The sequence below is a fragment of the Culex quinquefasciatus genome, chromosome 3, assembly GCF_015732765.1.
Source record: "Culex quinquefasciatus strain JHB chromosome 3, VPISU_Cqui_1.0_pri_paternal, whole genome shotgun sequence".
Lineage (NCBI taxonomy): Eukaryota > Metazoa > Arthropoda > Insecta > Diptera > Culicidae > Culex > Culex quinquefasciatus.
This window is the reverse complement of record NC_051863.1, coordinates 162,367,989-162,390,474: the sequence shown is the minus strand read 5'-3', so window position 1 is coordinate 162,390,474 and position 22,486 is coordinate 162,367,989. Positions and strand designations below refer to the sequence as shown.

Genomic DNA, 22,486 nt, shown 5'->3' with positions numbered 1-22,486 from the left:
AATTATTTTGGATGCAGTTTCTTATAAAATAAATACTTTTGATTAATATTTGGTATTACATTTCCAGTGAGTTCAATTAGTTGGGTGGTGACGCGCGGTCAATTATGTGGCATTGTGTGTGAAAAGAAGAGAATTTTATTTCGTGTTTCATCCTGGTTGGCTTGCCCACAAGCAGAAGAAAATCAGTTCAATTAGTTGGGTGGTGACGCGCGGTCAATTATGTGGCATTGTGTGTGTGAAAAGAAAAGAATTTTATTTCGTGTTTCATCCTGGTTGGCTTGCCCACAAGCAGAAGGAAATCAGTTCAATTTGTTGGGAGGTGACGCGCGGTCAATTATGTGGTATTGTGTGTGAAAAGAAGAGAATTTTATTTCGTGTTTCATCCTGGTTGGCTTGCCCACAAGCAGAAGAAAATCAGTTCAATTTGTTGGGTGGTGACGCGCGGTCAATTATGTGGCATTGTGTGTGTGAAAAGAAAAGAATTTTATTTCGTGTTTCATCCTGGTTGGCTTGCCCACAAGCAGAAGAAAATCAGTTCAATTTGTTGGGTGGTGACGCGCGGTCAATTATGTGGCATTGTGTGTGAAAAGAAAAGAATTTTATTTCGTGTTTCATCCTGGTTGGCTTGCCCACAAGCAGAAGAAAATCAGTTCAATTAGTTGGGTGGTGACGCGCGGTCAATTATGTGGCATTGTGTGTGAAAAGAAGAGAATTTTATTTCGTGTTTCATCCTGGTTGGCTTGCCCACAAGCAGAAGAAAATCAGTTCAATTAGTTGGGTGGTGACGCGCGGTCAATTATGTGGCATTGTGTGTGTGAAAAGAAAAGAATTTTATTTCGTGTTTCATCCTGGTTGGCTTGCCCACAAGCAGAAGAAAATCAGTTCAATTAGTTGGGTGGTGACGCGCGGTCAATTATGTGGCATTGTGTGTGAAAAGAAGAGAATTTTATTTCGTGTTTCATCCTGGTTGGCTTGCCCACAAGCAGAAGAAAATCAGTTCAATTTGTTGGGTGGTGACGCGCGGTCAATTATGTGGCATTGTGTGTGAAAAGAAAAGAATTTTATTTCGTGTTTCATCTTTATTGGCTTGCTCAAGTCCTTCCTACATCATCGTTGATCGGGAGGCACGACGTCGTGTGAATTGTTGCATTAAAATAAGTTTAAGTATTACTGTAAATGACTGTAAAAAAGTCCTTCCTAAATCATAAATGTCGTCTGGGTAATCGTGATGAAAAATTACATCTATTCAGTATTTAAATACCTGTGCGCGAGTGTTTTGGTGTGCTAAATAGAAAGACCTTCCCATAGCATCGTTGCTCGGAAGGCTCGCCGACGGGTTTGTAATGAAAGTCCTCCCCATAGCATCGTAGCTCGGGAGGCATCGAAAAGCCAATACCTTATCCTACTAACCCAAAAAATAATAATCACGTGATGCTTGAAGGAGATGCTGTGGATTCAACGGTCTCAAGCGGTATCAACAAGTATATAGCGAAAAACTATGTGCTTGATGAGTCTGCAACTTCAACTATCGGACTAACATTCCTCCCTTTTGTTGAACTGCAGGCTTCTTGGGAGGGCGCCGGTATTGACTAATAAAGTCGGGGTCTTCAGGGGTTAAACAGTGAACGGATGGTTGGCTCCCACTGATCATTTTTGATTCATTGTTTAACTTCAGCTGATCTGTCAATAACGGAGTAGCAGCTCATTGGCAGTCAACCATGCTCATGCTCATGCTCATATTTGGTATTACATTTCCAGAAAACATTTCTTTTTTCCACACAATTCCGAATAAATTGTAAAATTATATTATTTAACACTGCAAAAAAGAAAACTAAACTTTTTTATTTATAAATATCTTTGTAAAGTTGATTCAAATTACAATGAACTAGTTGCATTTTATGTAAGGAAAAGTCAACAGGTTTTAAATGTTGAAATCAAATTTGCAAAGCATTTTGAAATGTATTTTATGTAATTTTCTGAAATCTCAAAAAAAAAAAATAGATGAAGCATAAATTCAAGTGACGGTTAGTCTATATCTATTTAATTGTTTAAAAAAATGTGTTGGGGGGTATTATTTTGTATCTTGAACTAATGCTTTTCAGACACTTTTCGGATTATAATGATGTCATTAGTGTACCGCGGAATTCCGATTTTTTGCCGTTCTAGTTATGTCCATTATTCCTAGTTATGTGATTTGAAACATAATTAAAGAAATGTCCAAATTTATGAAAATCTTCGGTTGAACAAATTTCATGTAAAATGTTAAAACTTTTGATTCGTGCTTTGATTTCAGTTTAAAATGCATTTGAATCGATAATTTTATAAACATAACTAGTTTAAAAGACCGTTTGTAAGTTAAAGTCAATTTAAAACACAGGGCGATTGTTTTGATTTGTAAAATTTTCGTTTTACATTACATTAATTATAATTGTAAATTTGATACATTTTAATCACGGTTAACTTTTTTGAAATGTTGTATCGTTCTTTAACACTGCAACGCCCAACGCCTGTCCAACTTAAACGGACGCCCAAGCCTCCCAAAAAAGGTTGAACAGTACCTTCAACTCGCTGGTTCTCGGACATTACTACACCAATCGGGACGATTCTTGTTTCCAGTGATTTGTAAGAATGTCTAGATGATCCTAACATTTTGCAGAACTTGATTAGAACAAATCTGTTATTTCTGCGGCCGAAAACATCGTTTCACCTTTTTTTAAAACGATAGCCTTAGCGGAATTTCCGGCGATTTTTTTTTACACGCAAAAAAAAGTTGGAACGATGTTTTTGATTGCTTTATTTACAGATTTGAGCAAAGTTCTAGGATCATCGAGACATTCTAACAAATCACTGGAAAAAAGAATCTTCTTGATTGGTTGAGTTATGCCCGAGAACCATTGAGTTGAAGTTACCGTTCCAACTTTTTTGGAGCCTTGGGCGTTGGAATGTTATGGAATGTAATTTAAATTGTCCACTTTAAAATAATTTAAAAATTTTTTTTTTTTATATTCGAAAAAAAAACTTTATGCTAGTTGGTACCTTTCTCACGCTTGTATTCACAATCAACCTTTCTGAGCTTTGCTATGATGGTGATAAATCTTAGCCCCAATATAATAATTTTCTGAGATCTAGTGGATAACCATATTAAAATGGCTTGAGTGCTTTTAGTATGAGATAGGGTTACCATATCTTTAGAGTCTATGGTCTATGGTTGATCCGGACATCATTTTCATCAAAATCTCTGTGATCCGTCTTCCTGAAAGTAACAAAAGAGTATTACTCCAAAGAAAAAAAGATAGAAAAAGCTAAGATAATTAAAAGATATCTCTTAAACTTCATCATCATCCCGGTACGAGAATCGAACTCACGACCTCTGGATTGGAAACCCAGCACGCCGTTAGTCGAAACCCATCCCCTACCGGTCAGTATTCCCAGTGAGTACAATTACTCTTTGAAGGGATCTGACTTTGCCGAGCCAGACAGGAATCGAACCCATCACCTTCCGCTTACAAGGCGAAACCCGTAACCTCACGGCCACGGAAGCTCTTAAGGACTTATTATACCCGAACTTCAATGTTTGTGGCTTGTTTGAAAGGTCTATCTTGTTTTCTTTGGAGTGATACTTTTTTGTTATATAGTTCAACTCAATACCTTCAACTTTGCCGAAGACATCAAATCGATCAGATTTTTTTTTCAAACTATTGAATTTTATATTTTTATTATTCCCATTTTGTTTGGATAAACAAATCAAGCTTGGCTATTATTTATACAAAAAATTACTTTTTCGATCTTTAATTTAGATTATCCAAAGTTTAACCGTTCGTGGTAATTAAATTTAAAGGCACACATCAAAAGGTTCAGTTGAAGGGTTCTTTACCAAAAACATACAGTATGGCCCATAAATTTTTTTTTACTGTTTATGATGTATGTAGCATATGTACATGTTAAATAGGTTCAAAACAAACAATCAATGCCTTTAAAACCATTCCCTTAGCATAAAATAAGTTACAGCTCATTGAAATTTATAATTTTCCAATTTGCTCTACGTCCAGGCCATATAAAGAAAAACATACTTTTTTCATGTTGGTCGATCTGGATACCCTATAATGGTATTTTTATGGACTAAAAAGTATACAGCCTTCAAGGTTACTGTTTTTGAGAATTGTTAGAGTTAGTTCCACCGAATTTTACGCATTCTATTTACCAGTTATAGTAAAATAGTGAACTTTTCAAAAATATCCCGATTCTGAAAATGCATCAATTTTTGGTATTTTTTGAAGCCTGCACTGTTTTAACGAAAAAAACAAATGCTATTAATGATGGTAATTGATACTAACAGATGCTCTGATGTGACTTTTAACAATATAGAGCCGCTGGGCACGCTTTTGAGCCATCTACAACGGTTTTATGTTATTGATTTATTTTGACAGAATCACACAAAATAATAACCAAAATGGCATTTTTCACACAAATTACCAATTTTAACAAAATTAAAAAACTTTCTTGATTGGGCGTAATTAAGAAGGACTTCTAATGCTGCTTTCGGTACATTGTTGGATATTTTAAACTGTTTCGTTTTTGAAATATAAATTATTTAATTAGGGTAAATATTGTTCCAAAAACACATTCATAGTTGTAGACCGCCTGTACACAGTTTTGGTGAACAGCAAAAAATAATCATGACGATATCTTCAAAACATACTAGACTTACACCATAATACATAAAAAATCAGATTGTTAAATAAATTTAAGAATGGCACCATTTTTTCTGTGAAAAAATGCACATGTCGCATTTTTTTATGGGCCATACTGTATGTATTTACAAACCAAATCCTGACAATGAAAAAAAATCTTTGTTGGAAATAATTTTATACGTCATACTTCAGGGGAATAATACTAATTATATCCATAGTTTCTATTCTGCCCATGTTCACATAAATGTCTCATATGCAAAAACAGCAAGCTGAGAAAAACTCATTTGAAATTTGTCCCACACATAAGGTTACGTGTTAACTGCAATCAATAACTTAAAAACGATGAAAATGCATATGGGACATTTATGCGATCAGGGGCAGTATTGTTGTAGAAAAACTTAATTGTTTATAAAAAATCGTTACACCAAGCTCTGAATGATTCGCACTGTTTGAATTATTTAAAATGTGTTTGAGTTTTCTTTCCATTTAAGTATGAAAATGATCAGGAATACGTCACTTTAATCATCACCTCATGATGAGTTTTCACCTGATGTTTCCTGGTTTCATTCCACCGTCGCTCATGAAAACATGTGGCTCACCTCCTCGACAGAACACCTTCTTTTCATCCAATATTCCAGCGTATTTACGTTGAAAAGGTGCCTCTCTTTGTTCCAACTCTCAAATTTTCTCCTTTTTCCACACCTCCTTCCAGAACATCATCATCATCACCGTCAGGGGCGCCACCTTCACCGACATTCCCGACCAGAGTCCCTTAAGTGAAAGCTCTGCCACGGGAAAATCCCATCAATCCTCCGGCAACCTCGTCGGAGAAGAAAAGTGAGAAAACAGAGGAGGAAAATTCAACAGCTCATCTTAAATCGTGTGAGTCGAGTGTGGTTCGTAAAATTTGTCGGTGAAATTTGAAGGTAAATAAAGTTGCTGGGAAAAAAAGTTGTTTGCTGCTCATTGTGGGAAAATTTCGTGGAAAAGCGTACACAGTGTGATGTTAATTTGAGGGGGGAAAAGGCATGTTAAGTCATTCGAGGAAGAAAAACAGGAGAAGATTGTTGCTCGTGAGGTTTTTTTTCGAAATAAAAATGTGAAAACAGAGAAGAGGATAATTAATTTATGGAGCAAAAGTTGTGTGATGTGCTATTATTTTAATTGAAATTGTACCTCCAACGAGGGGGGTGGAATGCTCACTGGGCGAAGGAAAACAAATTTAGAAAATCCTGATAAAAGTTAAAGGAGCATGAGTGATTAATGAGAGTGATTTTTGGAGAAGGTGGCGGTAGAGTGGCTTGCTTGCCAAAAACAACGAATTCAAGGAAGAAAACAATCTTCAAAAGATGTAGCAATCGTGAATCGTGAATTGGAACAAGACCGGTAACAAATCGAGATGCTAGGGAGTAGCGGTGGGTTTGCAATTTAAAACTTTACAACCTACTTGAATTGGCTTAATTTTGTTAATGACAGAAATAATATTGTTAGAAATTTGTTTATTTTTTTTCTTATCTTAATCATTTGGGCAGATTTATAACACATAACAAATTTATTCATTTTTTTTTAATTTACTTCCATCAAACCCACCGCGTCCCAGCCCTACCCTGTTATCAACGTTCCAAGACATGATTAATGAGGGGAAGTTGTTCCGAATTCAGTGGATCGGGCGATCCAGTCAGTGGGGGAAGGCTGGTGATAATTGATTTTCTGCCACAAAAGTGATCCACCGTTTCCGTTTCCGTCTTGTTTTCCAGAGCAAGGTTAAAGTTACCGAGTGAAATCGAAGCCCTGAAAGTGAGCTCAAATTTAAAGTGTTTGCAAGATTGAGGAAAACCACACACACGGCAGTGATGGCCTGAGGCTTCCGAGGCCACTGGTTGGCTGAATGTGGCTGAATGGTTTGTGCTGCGGCGGTGGTCTCTGCGGCATCGGAGACGTCCTGAAGGATCACCATCACCAGCAGCACGAAGAAGACGGTGGTCCCGGGGACTGTGGGTTGGCCGCCGCTCTCCGGGGGTGTCCTGGGGGGCGTTGTTCCACGTGTACCGTTATGGGGTGCACCCCGAGCATACTGTCCAACAGCAGTGGTGGCAGCACCAGCAACGGTCAGCAGCAGAACCGCAAGGATTCCGGCGGCATCTACGGTGGTGTTCCGGCCTCAACGGCGGCGGTCACAACGACGACGACGACCTCGGCGGCGACCACCGGTAATGTAGGTATCGAGGGGAGCAAGAGTGTTTGTGGTGGTGGTGGTGAAAGCAACGGTGCCAATAATAACAATAAACTAGCAACACTGGCTTCGCCGAAGAAGATGCTGGGACCGTCGTCCCATCTGGGTGGAGTGCCCTCTAAGGCCACCGGTGGTGCCACTGGTGGAAGAGAGAAGGTAATTTTTTGGATTTTGATGGTGTAGTATTTTTGGAACACAAAATACCCGTAGATGTTCAAAAAATTTGGAAAATATCAGCTTTTTTGCTGATGTGGATATCAATTTCAATGGTATTGATTTTTTTCAGGGCTGCGGAGTCGGGTAAAATTTCAAACGACTCCGATTCCAACTCCGACTCCGGCTTTCTCAGATTGGCTGACTCCGACTCCGACTCCGGCTCCGGCTTTGAACAAATGGTTGGCTCCGACTCCGACTCCGACTCCACATATTTTAAATGTTTCAAAAGTTAGTTAACTATTATTGGTAAATTATTTTTAAAACATTGATAAAAAGAATCATTTAAAAACTCTCTAAGCGTCATGTTTTTCTCAAGAAAAATAAGTTAAGTAAAGTAAAGCAAATAAACGGAAAAAAAGTTCCTAGGTTACAAGTTTTATACGTTATGGAAACAGAAATCAAAAATATCTTCAGTTTTAGAGGCAATTTGAGAAGAACAGTTTTGTAAGTAAATTTTGATTTATTTGCTTAACCTCAAATTTGAAAATATTTTTTTCAAAGCTAATAAATTTAAATATTAAATTGTTATTTTTGAATGAATAACTAAAAGACACCTGGCCTTAATGATCTATTGAACATTAAAATTCAATTTGCTCACTTTCAGGCTGACATTTGTAAGAAGCACAGTGACAGGCACCTTGTTTTTTAAATGACAATTTTAAACGAAACATTTTTTTTGTTTTTTTTTTTTTAAGACGTACATAAACATAACGCCATGGCTGAAGGAGATTTTTATTGCAAATCAATGTATCTAAACAATTTCTTCGTGGAAAGGACGCTTGAGATGTCCTTTTCAAATGTCTGTGACATGGAAAATATGTTAACGTGGAAATTTTTAATTTATTTTAATTTTAAAATTTTATATAGTTTAAAAAGGTTGGGTCTCGTGGCGCAGGGGTAGCGGCTTCGGCTGCCGATCCCGATGATGCTATGAGACGCGGGTTCGATTCCCGCCTTATCCACTGAGCTTCTATCGGAGGAAGGCCATGCCCCGGGGGGCGTAGTGCCAATAGTTTCGTTTATAGTTTAAAAAGGAGGTGCACGATACTTCGTGAATCTTCACCTAAAACGAAGCTTTATGGATTATCTTTCGCCTCCATCAAAATATATGAAAAACTTAAAATATAATAAAAAACAAATATCCACCAGAAAAATATTTTCTAGGTCACAAATATTTCATTTTTTAAGGTAAATTGGTTTGCAATGATTATCACTTTTCGTCATATTGGCATGAGACATACAGTATGAGAAAATTCTTACCAGTTGATAACAATTTGATTCTGATTTTTTATTCATAATATTTGAAAAATAAATTTAAATCCTATATTTTGTTCTATACATTTTTTTAATAGTTCATTTTTGTACTGAATTCTTGAGATTTGTTCAACGATAATTTGCAATGATATCAAAATAGTTTACCTAAAATCAACATCAACATGAATAATCAATGATTATTTCGAATTTTTTGCAACTTCTTTCGACATTTTTTGTTAGTTTCAATTATTTTAAATGCAACACTTTGATTTCTTGTACTCAGTTATAAACAAAATGCGCATGTTGAGTTTCAAGTAAGAGATTGTTATTATCGTTGATTATTTGTTACAAAAGTTAAACTGTCAGTGACTCTTTTTCGATCTGCAAAAACAGTGATTACTATTTGTAATCTTTTTATGTACCTCGTAATTTTTTCCTAAAAAATGATTTAACTTAAAACCTCTAAGACATTCGCTATCGGGGTAAAAGATATCTTTGTGTGTACTTTTTTCAGAAATAACTGGATGAAATTTGGTCAAATTTGAATTGAAAGGGCACATAAATGTAGTCTGACTACAAAACCAATATTTTTTTTATTTTTTTTTTAATTATGATACTACATACTTGGGTAAGAGGTTATCATTTAGTGATTATAGTGTAATAACCCAATTAGAGCTTTTCAATCACAATAAAAAGCTTCAAATACATAATGGCATCTGATAAATCAATTATAAATATAAGTTGTTTTGTAAATTATGCTGTTATATAGGAAATACTGAACAAAAAAAAACATATTTTTTCTAGAATTAAAGATAACTCCGGCTCCGACTCCGACTCCGGGTTGTCAGAAATCTTCGGCTCCGACTCCGACTCCGACTCCAGCTCATAAAATTTAGCCGACTCCGGCTCCGACTCCGACTCCAGCTGTTCGAGTTTTGACGACTCCGACTCCGACTCCGACTCCAGGTCCCCAAAAAGACCCGACTCCACCGACTCCGGCTCCGACTCCGACTCCGACTCCACAGCCCTGATTTTTTTGTTGTTTTAAATGCTAGTCTACATCGATTTACTTTATCCACTTTGTCAACACAAAGCTAGGAAATCATTAACCTTAGAAAGGTTTGCGAGTTGGTGCTATTTCAAAAAAAAAAAAAAAAAAATGCCAATAATCAATTTTCAATAGGACCCGGATCATTGTCAGATCTAACTTATCTGTTTGAAAACTATGTTGCACTAATCGTTAGAGAAGGAAAAAGCTTCTAAACGAGTGTAAAATAAAACAATTTGGCAACCCAGCCTTACGTTATGACCAATTTGAATTTTGTTTTTTTCGTAATTTTGGATCTATGTTTTTTTTTTTGAGACTTCATTAAATGATGAATATTGGATTTTTTTTTGTTTGCCCAAACCTTTTCATACACAGATAGTGTGCTACAAGTAACCAATTTTCATCATCTGATCATAGGCAAGTTTCCATACAATTTTTGGATAAATATTCAAAATCTGTATCTTAGGAAACATCCACCCAAAAGTGATCATTTCAAGAAAAACAACGTAAATGGGCCAAAGCCGAAGTGTAAACAAAGAGTCTGTTCTTCTCGTTCCTAGTGCAAACGTTCACTGACGCAAGCAGGACAAACTGTTCACTGAAATAAAAAAAGTACCAAAGTTCCTAATTCTAGGAATATTGCCTCTTTTTCTTATGTAGTTATTGGGTTTTTCAAATTACTGAATAAAGTTTCAGTTTTCAGTGTATGTTTACAATTCAGCTTTGGCCCATTTACATTTTATTGCTTGTTTGTATAAGAAGTGATGTTTTTTTTTACTTATGCAAGCTTGGCCATATTTTAAAACATTTTATAAAGAAATGTAGAAAGGTTTTTGAAAATTCCTTAACAACATGCTTTTGAAGATTGGACCATTGATTGCTATCTAACAGAACAAGCCACAAAAAAGGGTTTCTAAGTGTCATCAAAATAGCATCCAATATTCAGTAAAGAACATTTCTCAATGAAAATATTTGGAACACTGCAAGCCAAGAAAAACGCAAGGCGATTCTAAATTACAAAAGGGGGCGGATTTTCTTCGCGCGGCAGTGTAATGGTTAATTATGCATTTTAAATTTTGTAATTTATTTTTTCTATTGTTTCCTAATTAAAAGAACTTTTTTTTTATTTTTAATGTTGTGTTCTAAAATAGGCCGTTGTATTTTTTTTAAGTTTATATTTTTATTTTCAAATCTACATTGATCCAAAAAATCATAACTCAGTCAAAATTGTTTTGCACATTCTGAAAATTTCTGAAAAGTGAGCATTTGATGGCCCCTAAAACATATCAGAAAATTAAAAAAAAAATAAAAATAGTGTTTTCTAGCACATCAAGTTTAAGTGACAAAAAGTGAAATAAAAAAATCACCAAAAATGTTTTATCGTGCAACATATTTTTTGAGTGTAGTCCTTACTTATAACTTTGCCTAAGAAACCAAATCGATCAAAAAATTCCTTCAAAAGATACAGACTTTTCAATTTTCATGTAAAATTATATGGAAACACTAGTGATGCAAAATGGCTTCTTTAGGCATACCGAATGCACCAAAAAAGTTTCAGGCGGATAAAAAATACAAAAATTAAAATTAAAGAAAAAAGAACAGCTTCGTAGAGAATTACTCAATTAGAACTTTTCGTTAAAGATGCACTTAAAAAAATATTTAACCGTGGTGAAAGTGAAGTGGTGAAAACCTAAATTCCCTCACTTTTTCATTTTTTTAAGTTTAATGGTCAGTTTAAGGGTACTTATTGTGATGTTTATTTAATGACTTGAAAAGTTTTGTAAAAAAAAGCTACTAAAGTCCGAATGATTGTAAAATGGGATGTTTTTAAAAAGAAACCCGTCATGTTTCGGGCTAGTGATTTTTCACGGCAAAAGAACGAAATTACGCAGCATGCCAAATTTAAAACACTGAAAATTCACGGCAATTTCACGGTACTCTAAAAACTGCTCAGAATGAACGTAAAAATGTATTCTTTAGCAAAATTATAAAGTGTGAAAGGGATACACTCAACGTCAACATTTGTTTATAGGACATAATAAAAAAAATCAAGAATTTATGATTCAGCAGTTTTGATTTAATTGAGATTTTCTAAAATAATTTGCTCAAATACCTCCAAAACGAAGCATGCCCTGAACCTTTAATTCATCAAAACTAGAATCATTAAAATAAGTGCAAGAAAGGGTTTTTTTGCTTTCCTTAATTTCAACAATAGAAAAAAATGTTCAAGCAAAATTTCGTTAAAAGCAGTTCATTGATAAATTCAGGAAAAATTATAATAAATTTCATTATGGTTAACAAATAAATGTTTTATTTTACTAATCAATTTGATTAAAACACTTCATTTATATTTAATATATTAAAATGCAATTTGTTCTTCGTTGTTTAATATCGTTGATGAATTAAAATAAATAAATTAAAAATTAAAAAAATTAAAAAATTGGTGGAATAAAGAAATATTTGGATTTTTTTTTAACATTACAATGAACAGTATTTTCAAAAAATTGTTGTAGATCTTATATGAAAAACTATTTTTATTTTTAAACTGCTGTAAAATGCTTGTTGGAAATCTTGTAAAATGCTAAAATAAAAAATAAACTTAAATTAACGATTTATCAATTGAATATGTGAAATTTCGCGGTATTCACGGTATTTCTCAAATTTCACGGCCAGGTACGAATTTCATAGATTATCGCGAAATCGCGAAAAATCACTAGCCCTAGTCATGTTATACATTTTTAAAAAGATTTTCAAACGAGCCCAAAACCTGGAAGATTTAACAACCCAATCAAAAGTTATAAGCACTTAAGTGCAATTTATATTTATGTCCGGATCTCATCGTTGGATACGTAAACAAAATACCTTTTAAATGATTCCTGTCATCTGAGAGCTCAATCAAAAGTAAATGAATGAGAGGAAGGCACCAACCCCCTTAGGATGGATTAAGTAACGTTTTTATTTTGAAAATACTTCTTAAAAGAAAAACACCTTAAAAATATTTTTTTTAAGTTGTCAAAATGACCTAATCTTTAAAACTGGGTCAATTAGTTTCTGAGATACAGTCTCACAAAAAATCGGATCGATGAAATTTAATTTGTTGCAGTGTTACATAAAGGTTTTTTTTTCTTTTACATGACGCAGTTTGAACGGGTTAGCGGCCGAAAGCAGATTGGAGGGAGGGGGTCCGCAAATTTTAATTTTTCATGTCGTAATTAAAAAACGCCCCCCTAATACGTCTGTAATTTTCAACTGATGAAATCTCGGAAACTAATGGTCCGATTTTCATTGTTTAAAATTGAATTGCCTTTGTTTTTTATGTTAGTTAGGTTTACTCTGTTGAATATTGTTGATTTGGATGACGTGATGAATGATGATGTTAATTTAATGAATATCAAACATGATAAACCAGTTAGTCTAATTTTCCATAAATATTTCATAAAATACCAGTATTTAGGTATGATTTAACAATTGACGCAAAGTAACCAATAACAAAAAGTTTTTTTTTTGTCTCACCATTATGTGCATTGTTCCACAATTTGGTTGAAGTTGGTAGCCGGACTACCGGGTTACAATCAAACATTTATACAATGATCGAGCCTTCAAGATAATTTTTCAAAGATAGTTATGATCTTGATGAAACTGTCTTCAAAAGTTTTTATTAGACAAATATAATACAGTAACACCATCATTTGTTAAATTTCAATAAACAATGATATCAAAACATAATGAGTTTTAGTACGGTTACTTTGCAAAACAGAAGAGTCCCATTAACCCATAGAACCCTTCTAATTGCACCGAAGTGCAAAAGTGCCAGTCGAGAGCCAAGAACTTTACAGAAACAACACGGCAAGAACTATTATGCAAGTTATGCTTGCTCTTAATGGATTCCACTTTGTAAGCATAATAACTCTCTGCTCCGTGAAGGCTCGGATAGAGTCAGTTGGAATGGAATTGTTCAGCAGAATGATGCTGCTCGCTCTGATTAATATAGATGCACTGGCATTGCGATAATGAGAAATGATACGGGCAAGGTTGCTGTGGAGCAAGTTTAGCCCCTTCGGATAAGTTGTATGAGTGGAGTACATTTGTAAGTCAATTACCAAGGTAGCAAGTAGCTGTAGCTCAGTAGTCATTTTAAGTTTCACAATTGAATCCCAAGCACCGTAGCTGTTACCAATAGATCACCAATTGTTCTAAATTGCAAAGCTGATTCAAATTTTCCGTTTCTGCTACATTTTCCAGGATTGCATCAAAAAGGACTCAATCGTGTCAATTACCGGTCTCGGGCCGGTTTCCGTCGTTTCCAGCGTGCTGCGTCGACCAACTATTGGAAGTAAGTAAACTCGAAACTGAAACTGAAAATTATAACTAGTTTGTAAAGAGGGGGTGTTATTACATTCAAATTGCGCCGAGTAGCGCTGATGGTTTCGAGACATCATGTTGCTATCAAACACTTCCACCCACTACTCTCGAATACGCCTACAGTTATGTAACTCTCTCGTCACGATCGGCGGGGGATGTGTGTGAGGTTGGCTGGTGACAAAACATTTCGCACTTCTGATGGGGGTGGTTTTTTGAGTTGATTTTCGGTTATCAAACAATTTGTTCAAAATACTTTTTTAATTGGTAGTTGTTATTAAAAAAATCAAACTATCTTAAAATCTCAAACAAGTCCAACCACTAGCAAATTACCCCAACCCCAACAATGTTGTGCGACGACAGCGTCGATAAAATGTGTATAATACACCTCTTGATAGGAAAAGCACTTGTACGATATCGTCGTTTATTAATTTACAAAAGGAAACGTGCTCGTCGCTCCGGAAAACCATCGAACAGCGATAGCTCACGCAAGGAAAATCGATTTTCGTAATGTGATATTATTTTCCTCTAACCCTATACGCGGGCAGCCCTCCTCAAGCTCAACTGGCATCACCGCCGAGGAGGCAAATCTTGGGAAATAAATCACCTGAAATTAAACTTATTAATAGCTCAATCTGCTCGCGTATACTGTTATGCACCAGTTGTCGTGAAATCTCTTCATCATAAGCGGTGGAATGCGGCTTTATGACGCTCGGGTTTGACAGTATTTTTGAGGGAAATTGCTTGGGTTAGGGCCAAATTTATCCGCTAAACGGGCGAGAGTTGGCATGGGCTGTAAAATTTGTATTTTGATAGGGAACATACGTTTTAGGACCGTAACTAAATATGCACCAATGGTGATGAAATGTGTTGCTTGAAGTTGAAAGTGGGTGAAAACTGTTTGTCAAACCTTTTATTTTGTCATTTTGTCATCAAGAAAGTATTACTTACAACATGTAAGATTTCCGTTAATTATCTTTCAATCAGTTGACGAAAATTTAGGCCATTTTTGCTAGGACTGAGAATGGAACAGATCAAACTAAACCATTTAGTTTGATAACCTTCCAATGACCAGTTTCATACTGCATAAATAGACGAAGATGGCCATTTTCTGGACCACCCTAACACGACGTAGGCCACCCTAATGGGGTAATTCTCTACCAACTCACACGAAATCGGAAAAAGTTGCCCCGACCCCTCTTCGATTTGCGTGAAACTTTGTCCTAAGGGGTAACTTTTGTCACTGATAGCGAATCCGAGGTCCGTTTTTCGATATCTCGTGACGGAGGGGCGGTACGACCCGTTCCATTTTTGAACATGCGAAAAAAGATGTGTTTTTCAATAATTTGCAGCCTGAAACGGTGATGAGATAGAAATTTGGTGTCAAAGGGACTTTTATGCAAAATTAGACGCCCGATTTGATGGCGTACTCAGAATTCCGAAAAAACGTATTTTTCATCGAAAAAAACACTAAAAAAGGTTTAAAAATTTGCCTATTTTCCGTTACTCGACTGTAAAAATTTTTGGAACATGTAATTTTATCGGAAATTTAAAGTTCTTTTCAAATCTACATTGACCCAGAAGGGTCATTTTTTCATTTAGAACTAAAATTTTCATTTTAAAATTTCGTGAATTTCTAACTTTGCAAGGTTGTTTTTTAGAGTGTAACAATGTTCTTCAAAGCTATAGAGCAGACAATTACAAAAATTTTGATTTATAGACATATGGGGTTTGCTTATAAACATCACGAGTTATCGCGATTTAACGAAAAAAAACGTTTTGAAAAAGTTGGTCGTCATGTATCCAAACGATGTCCGGGCCCATCACTCGACCCATCGTTGGTTAGGTAATTAAGAGACCTTTCCAACGAATCCACAACATTGAAGATCTGGCAACCCTGTCTCAAGATATGATCACTTAAGTTATATCTGTGTACTTATTTTTCTGGATCTAATAAATAGCTGAAATATGTGTCCAATCCACTCATATTACCCATTGTTGGTAAAAAGTGAGGAAGGCATCAACCACATAGGTGGATTAAGTTAGTTTTGTTATAATTTTCGATTGATTATTTTCGAATTTTGATGATTCCGAAAGTAAAAGATGTTTTTATTTGAATTATTTGAAATGAAATTTTGCGATTTTCTACATGTATGTAACCGCTTAAAATCGATTCCAGATTGGAAATTCATACAATCATCTGAAATCAATTTAAATTACATTCCCCTGAGTCTGCAATCATTATTAGCACGTTTTGGTTGGTTAAAAAATCTTTTGAATTTTTGAGAATTTGGGATGTACAGTAACGCAAAAAGTAGTTTTTTGCTGAAATTGTTGTTTTCATAAAATCTTACATATGTTGAAAACTGATGATTGCCAAACGACTGAACTAGAATTTTAAAACAACGTTTTCATGCAAATATTATACATGTTTTAGATACAGGATGTTTTATGAAGTTTACTTTTTTGGCAAATTTTCAAAACCTTTGCCATTCCTAGCGCTTTGCGTTGTTCTACATCAGTATTTCTCAACCTTTTGCGATCCATTCCCAACTTGACTGATTTGCAAGAACTTCATTTCCCCCTCTCCCCCCCCTTATTTTCAATTTACTGGTATCAATGCATAAACATAATTATTTTTTTAGGTTTGCAAAAAGATTACAGATTTCATAACAAAAAAAACTATAGAAGGTATTTGAAAATGTTTTATTTTAATTTAAAAAAATAAAAAGCCACTATTCTGAGCTTCTTTTCGTTTTAATTACAATAAAAAAAAATAAAATTTTAAAATATGTACAAATATTAAATAAAATTAATAATTATCTGAGGCAAAAGCCAGATGACTCTAAAAAATGTGAAGAATTCAAACATAAATAATATTTGAAAAACTTTTTGTCAACTGCCAATTATTTAATAAAACATTCTTGTTAAAAAGTGTACAAAAATCTCACAGAAACCAACAAATCTGTCACAAAGAAATCTGCTTGAGTCCAAAAAAATACAAATACCTCAGAAATATTTAAAAAAATCATTTTATTGTTTAAAGAAATGTCAAAATTCTAAGAAATTGAAACTTTAATAACTTTTTTTTGGGAAAAAACATGGCATTGAATTTCTATTGAACCCTCATTCCCCCCTAGAATCACACGTCAACCTATGTGGAATCGGAAAGGGCATAAAATTTCCGATCTTTTGATACCCATACATCTAGGTTTTCTTTAAACCCTACGTTTTTAAATACCTGGGCAAAAAGTAAGTTTGATCCACGAGAACAAAAATTACGAAATTCCATACATTTTTGGCAGGTTGCTCAAACGAACCCATATTAACGTTTTTGCTTAGGTATTTAAAAACGTGGGTTTTATAGAAAACCTGGATATATGGGTATCAAAAGATCGGAAATTTTATGCCCTTTCTGATGCCACAAAGGTTGACGTGTGAATCGTGGACCGGTTCGGATGCCGGCGGATTTTTCTACGACGTAATTCCGGGTTGGTACGAAATTCCAACAAAAAATCTATTCTATCGATACAAATACCCCCAAAACGGTGTTATACCCACTCCAAAATGTTTATTTAGCAATTCTATGGTAATATATTGATAATTATTTGAATTAAAAGTTTGCAAAATTAAGTTTAGATAAGTTTTATATAGAATTTCCAGAGTTATGTAAACTTTTATACTAAGTAGTTAGTAAACTTTATATTCAATCCAAATTATTTTTTTAATCAGTCAAGGATGCCTATTTGGAGTTGGGAGACTAGATTTATGGTGATTTGTCAACAAATAACATTATTTATGTAAATTTTTCGAAAGGTGTACAAACTTTTTTTGCACCTTTTTTATTTTCGTAAAAGTATTTGTTATATAACTTTTTATAGAAATCATCTTTTCATGAGCTTTTTGCAGCAAAATGTTTGGCATGAGTTTCTGAACAAAACGTAGTACTAGGTTCCTGTCAAACTTTTTTTTTTTACATGTTTCATCACAAAATGTGCATAGTGCCCAAGGGGTGTAAATACTTTTTTTACATACTGTATAATACATTAGAGTGATCCAAATCCGGGCCTGAAATCAAAGATGGGCTAGACTACTAGACTAAATTCCAAATTTGAGCTTATGCAAAAATCAAAATCAAATTATTCGCTCTACACCATTGCCTTGGCGTTCTCGATTGCGAGATTCCTACTCGAAATTAGGTGTTAGAAGGCTTGATTGCTGAGGCAATTGCAAACCTCTTTTTACACCTTAGCTTCCATCCACCCCGGGATTCAAACTGACGACCTATGGTTTTTTAGTCCAACTGCCTACCAGCGACTCCACCGAGGCAGGACCCAGGGAGACGACTCCTGCACCTGGATTGAGCTAACGACCTAACCTTTTTAGGCTAGTCCGGGGCCAACATTTACTTCCCCTTCCGACGGAAGGCGTGATCAGACAAATCTTCTGGGATCGAACCCAGGCCGACTGGGTGAAAGACAACCACGCTTAACCCTAAACCACGGGTCCCGGTTAGAAGGTGCAATAACTACCAATTCTCGGAACTAAGATCTTCATTAAATTTGGATAAAATCTTTTCGTCGGACACATACTTTCAAATAGGAATCTCGCAGTCGAGAACGCAAGGCAATCCTGTAGAAGGAATAATTTGATTTTGATTTGACAATATTTTTTTTGTTAATACTGAACTAGCTAAAAATATATCTTAAACTTTATTTTAAAACTAGAAAAGCGAATCATTTTTTAACATTATGTACCAACTATTTTAAAAAAAGAACGCAAAAAAAAAATAACCTTCAAGCCGACTTTAATCAGCCATAAATGGTTTCACGCCTGATACGTCAAACAATTAATTTGTCAGTCTCGTAACAAATTGCGCCAACACCACCAGACCCCAACCGATGCGACGTCACGACGCTTTCGACGTGAAACGCCAAAATACGCATAGGAATGTCGTCGGAGCGCGGCATCTTTGAGCAGCAAAATGTACCTAGTGGAACCTTTTGGTCCTGGTTTCAAGAAAAAAAAATGTGCAGAGTTAATTTAATTTTAGTTAATTTAATATTTTTTGTTATATTTTGAAAATTATTTTGATTTTTTAAGACAATTTCGTATCAAAGACGCTTCGCGAAAGGCAACAGAACCTAACAAAGTGCCACTAATTAAAAGTGACGCTAGCGCTAATGAGACGTAACCAAAACAAAATTTATGTCAACTCACGCCAGGCAGGGGGGTTGGTTAGCTGAGTCGTTTGAAAGGATGAAGTGGCGCGCAAACAGTTGGTAACAAATTGCCATTCGCAAATTCCACCCTTCTTCATTGATCGTGCAGTGACATTTTTAATAATTTTCATTGACTTTCAATAATTTAAAATAAATTTCATTGATTTTCAATAAAATTCAAAAATATTCAATAATATTCAATTATTTTTAATAATTTCCAATAATTTCAATAATTTTCAATAAATTTGAATAATTTACAATAATTTTCGAAAAATTTCAATAATTTTCAATGATTTTCAATAATTTTCAAAAAAATCACAATTTTCATAATTTTTATAACATAAAAAAACAATAATTTTCAATAATTTTCAACAATTTCCAATAATTTTCAATTATTTTCAATTATTTTCAATGATTTTCGCAAATTTTCACAAGTTTTCATTGAATTTCAATAATTTTCAATATTTTTTTATAATTTCAATAATTTTCAAATATTGAAATAATATTTGAAGAAATTCAATAATTTTTAATAATTTTTAATATTTTTGAATAATTTCCGATTATTTTCAATTATTTTTAATAATTTTCCCTTGAAAAATATAATTATTAACTTTCTATAATTATTCATGCATTTCAAAAATAATCAATAACTTTCAATTATTCCCAATGATTTTAAATAATTACAGTTTTTATCATTTTAAATTTCTTTTTTTTTATTTTCGCTTTGTTAGTTTGAATAGTTTGAATTCAAAAAATCAAACTTTTTCAATAATTTTCAATGATTTTCAATAAATTTAAATAATATTCAATAATATTCAATAATTTTCAATAATTTTCAATTATTTTCAATAATTTTCAATAATTTTCAGTAATTTTCAATAATTTTCAATAATTTTCAATAATTTTCAATAATTTTCAATAATTTTAAATAATTTTCAATAATTTCAATAATTTTCAATAATTTTCAAAAATTTTTAATGATTTTCAATGATTTTCAATAATTTTGCATAATTTTCAATAATTTTCAATGATTTTCAATAATTTTCAATAATTTTCAATTATTTTCAATAATTTTCAATTATTTTCAATTATTTTCAATAATTTTCAATAATTTTCAATGATTTTCAATAATTTTTATTTATTTTCAATAATTTTCAATAATTTTGAAAAACTTTCAACAGTTTTCAATAATTTTGAATAATTTTGAATTATTAAAAAAAAAAAATGAAGGAAATTTCAATTATTTTCAATCATTTTCAGTAATTTTGAATAATTTTCAATAATGTTTTTCAATCATTTTCAACTATTTTAAATGATATTAATAGTTTTATATGAATTTTCTAGAATTTTCAGTAATTTTTAAATTGTTTTCAATAACTTTCAATAGTTTTCAATAATTTTGAATAGTTTTCATTAATTTTCACTAATATTCAATAATATTCAATAATATTCAATAATATTCAATAATATTCAATAATATTCAATAATATTCAATAATATTCAATAATATTCAGTAATATACAATAATATTCAATAATATTCAATAATATTCAATAATATTCAATAATATTCAATAATATTCAATAATATTCAATAATATTCAATAATATTCATTAATATTCAATAATATTAAATAATATTCAATGATATTCAATAAAAATAAAAAAAATCCTTTATCTTGTTTATTTTCTCAACAATTTATTCACTTTTCTATTTGTAAACCACCAACTTCAAAGGTGATTAAGCTTTCAACGAGCCAATTTTTCCCCTAACCACACATCAACGCGCGACCCGTGATGCGTGATTTCACGCGTCATTTGCGGTTTGCTTTCGGACCTGTCAGCGCAATACGTTATTCCCGCGTGGCGGGTCTGCTCGTCGACAATCCGCCCCGGCCATACATACAACGTAAATAAAGTGCGTTCGGAAAACACAAATATTTGTGCGGCTCTTTCCGACCATGATTGACGGTGGAAATCGGTTTTGCGGACGGGTTTGTCAGCTGTTTGCGGAATGTTTTGAAAAGTTTTCCCGGGAAATTTATGGCCCCGGTTGAATTTAATGAATTTCAACAGTTGATAAAATTCTGCGAAATGTTTCCTACCTAGCAATTGTGTACGAAATAGGATCAATATCAAATGCATAACAACTTCGGGAAGGATATGAAAGCCAATTTTGTTGGCAATAAACAGGACACGGTCAGATGTCCATTTCGATGGGCTATTTTTGGGTTGGATACAGCCGTTCTTGGAACACCAAAAAAATACAGGCATTTTTGTCCCTGCGAGGGATTTTGTGTAAGACGCATTTTTCCAGGATCTTCTTTCAATCAAGATTATTGTTTAAAGATAAGGATTTTAGTGAAGGTGAAGATTTGTTACGTAAAGCATGTCCAAATAAAATTTTAATTTAAAATTAATCTCAACAAATTGAATGTTTGTACCTGACCTGGCCCCGGGAAGCTGTGATAAACATGTTTGCCAAGGTGATTATCACTTTGGAACGCTTCACCTGCCCCTCAGTACGGAGCAGCCACCCCCGTCGTCAAATCCCACGGACAATAATCGCGTGCCGAGCTGTGTTAAATATTTGATTCACGAGTCACAGCCACTATCGTCGTCGTTGGCTATTGTGGCTGACCGGATCCGGGAAATCCAGGCACGATAATCCACGTGGAACGGTCACGGGCACGTGCGTTTGGACACAGTGGAAAATAAGTTTGGAAAATTGTATAATGTGTGCGGAATATCAAACAAATTTAGAAAATATTAGTTTGATCTGCGGTTCCAAAGTAACAACTTCATAAAAAAATTGAAAAGCATTCAATTTGTTCATCTATGTTCAATTTTTTTTATTTTTTTGATATATTGAAGCCGTTGAAAATACTTTTCAAACTTTTCTTCAGATTGGGCAGGTGAAAAATGCATTTTAAAACACTTTTTTTCATTAAAATGTTAAAACAATAGCATATTATTTAATTATTTCTTTTTAATATTGATTTTTTTCCTCCTCCTCGACTCTGGCCGGAATCGAGGGACATAAGCTTAAAAAAATGGCAGCAGATTAATTTATTTTGGTGAGCTTTTTTTAATTTAAAAAAAATAAGGTTGCAGTAAATGTTAAAAAAAATCCAATAATTTACAGTTATTTCCGATAATTTAATCCAATAATTTTACATAACTTCCCGAGCAGACGAAATTAACTTGGGAATAACATTTTTTGATATTTGAAAATACTAGGCCAATAACATTTTATGTTATTTATAACAAGATTTGTTATTCATCGTTATTTTTTTTTTGTTATTGGATTGTTATTGTAATAACAGACTAATAAGATTTTTAGTTATTCTTCGAACAAATCTTTGTTATTATTTTTTGTTATTTTAACAACTAATCCGATCATCCCAATAACAGTTGGAGTTATTCTTCCATAACAAAAAATGTTATTCCAAAGATGTTTTGGC

At 33.6% G+C, this 22,486-nt stretch overlaps 1 protein-coding gene across 6 annotated transcripts in view; it reads left to right on the top strand.

The window, feature by feature from the left end:
* The window catches only part of LOC6037257 (high affinity cAMP-specific and IBMX-insensitive 3',5'-cyclic phosphodiesterase 8), a 368,336-nt gene that overhangs the window by 74,844 nt on the left and 271,006 nt on the right, over positions 1–22,486 (top strand). For 2 of the 6 annotated variants that reach the window (XM_038265562.1, XM_038265559.1), the window contains exons 3-5: positions 5,404–5,617; positions 6,449–6,906; positions 13,685–13,775. In XM_038265562.1, coding sequence (XP_038121490.1) covers positions 6,580–6,906; positions 13,685–13,775 — 418 coding nt within the window. In that variant the 5' untranslated portion in view covers positions 5,404–5,617; positions 6,449–6,579. The other 4 variants (XM_038265564.1, XM_038265563.1, XM_038265561.1 and 1 more) reach the window with 3 other exon arrangements.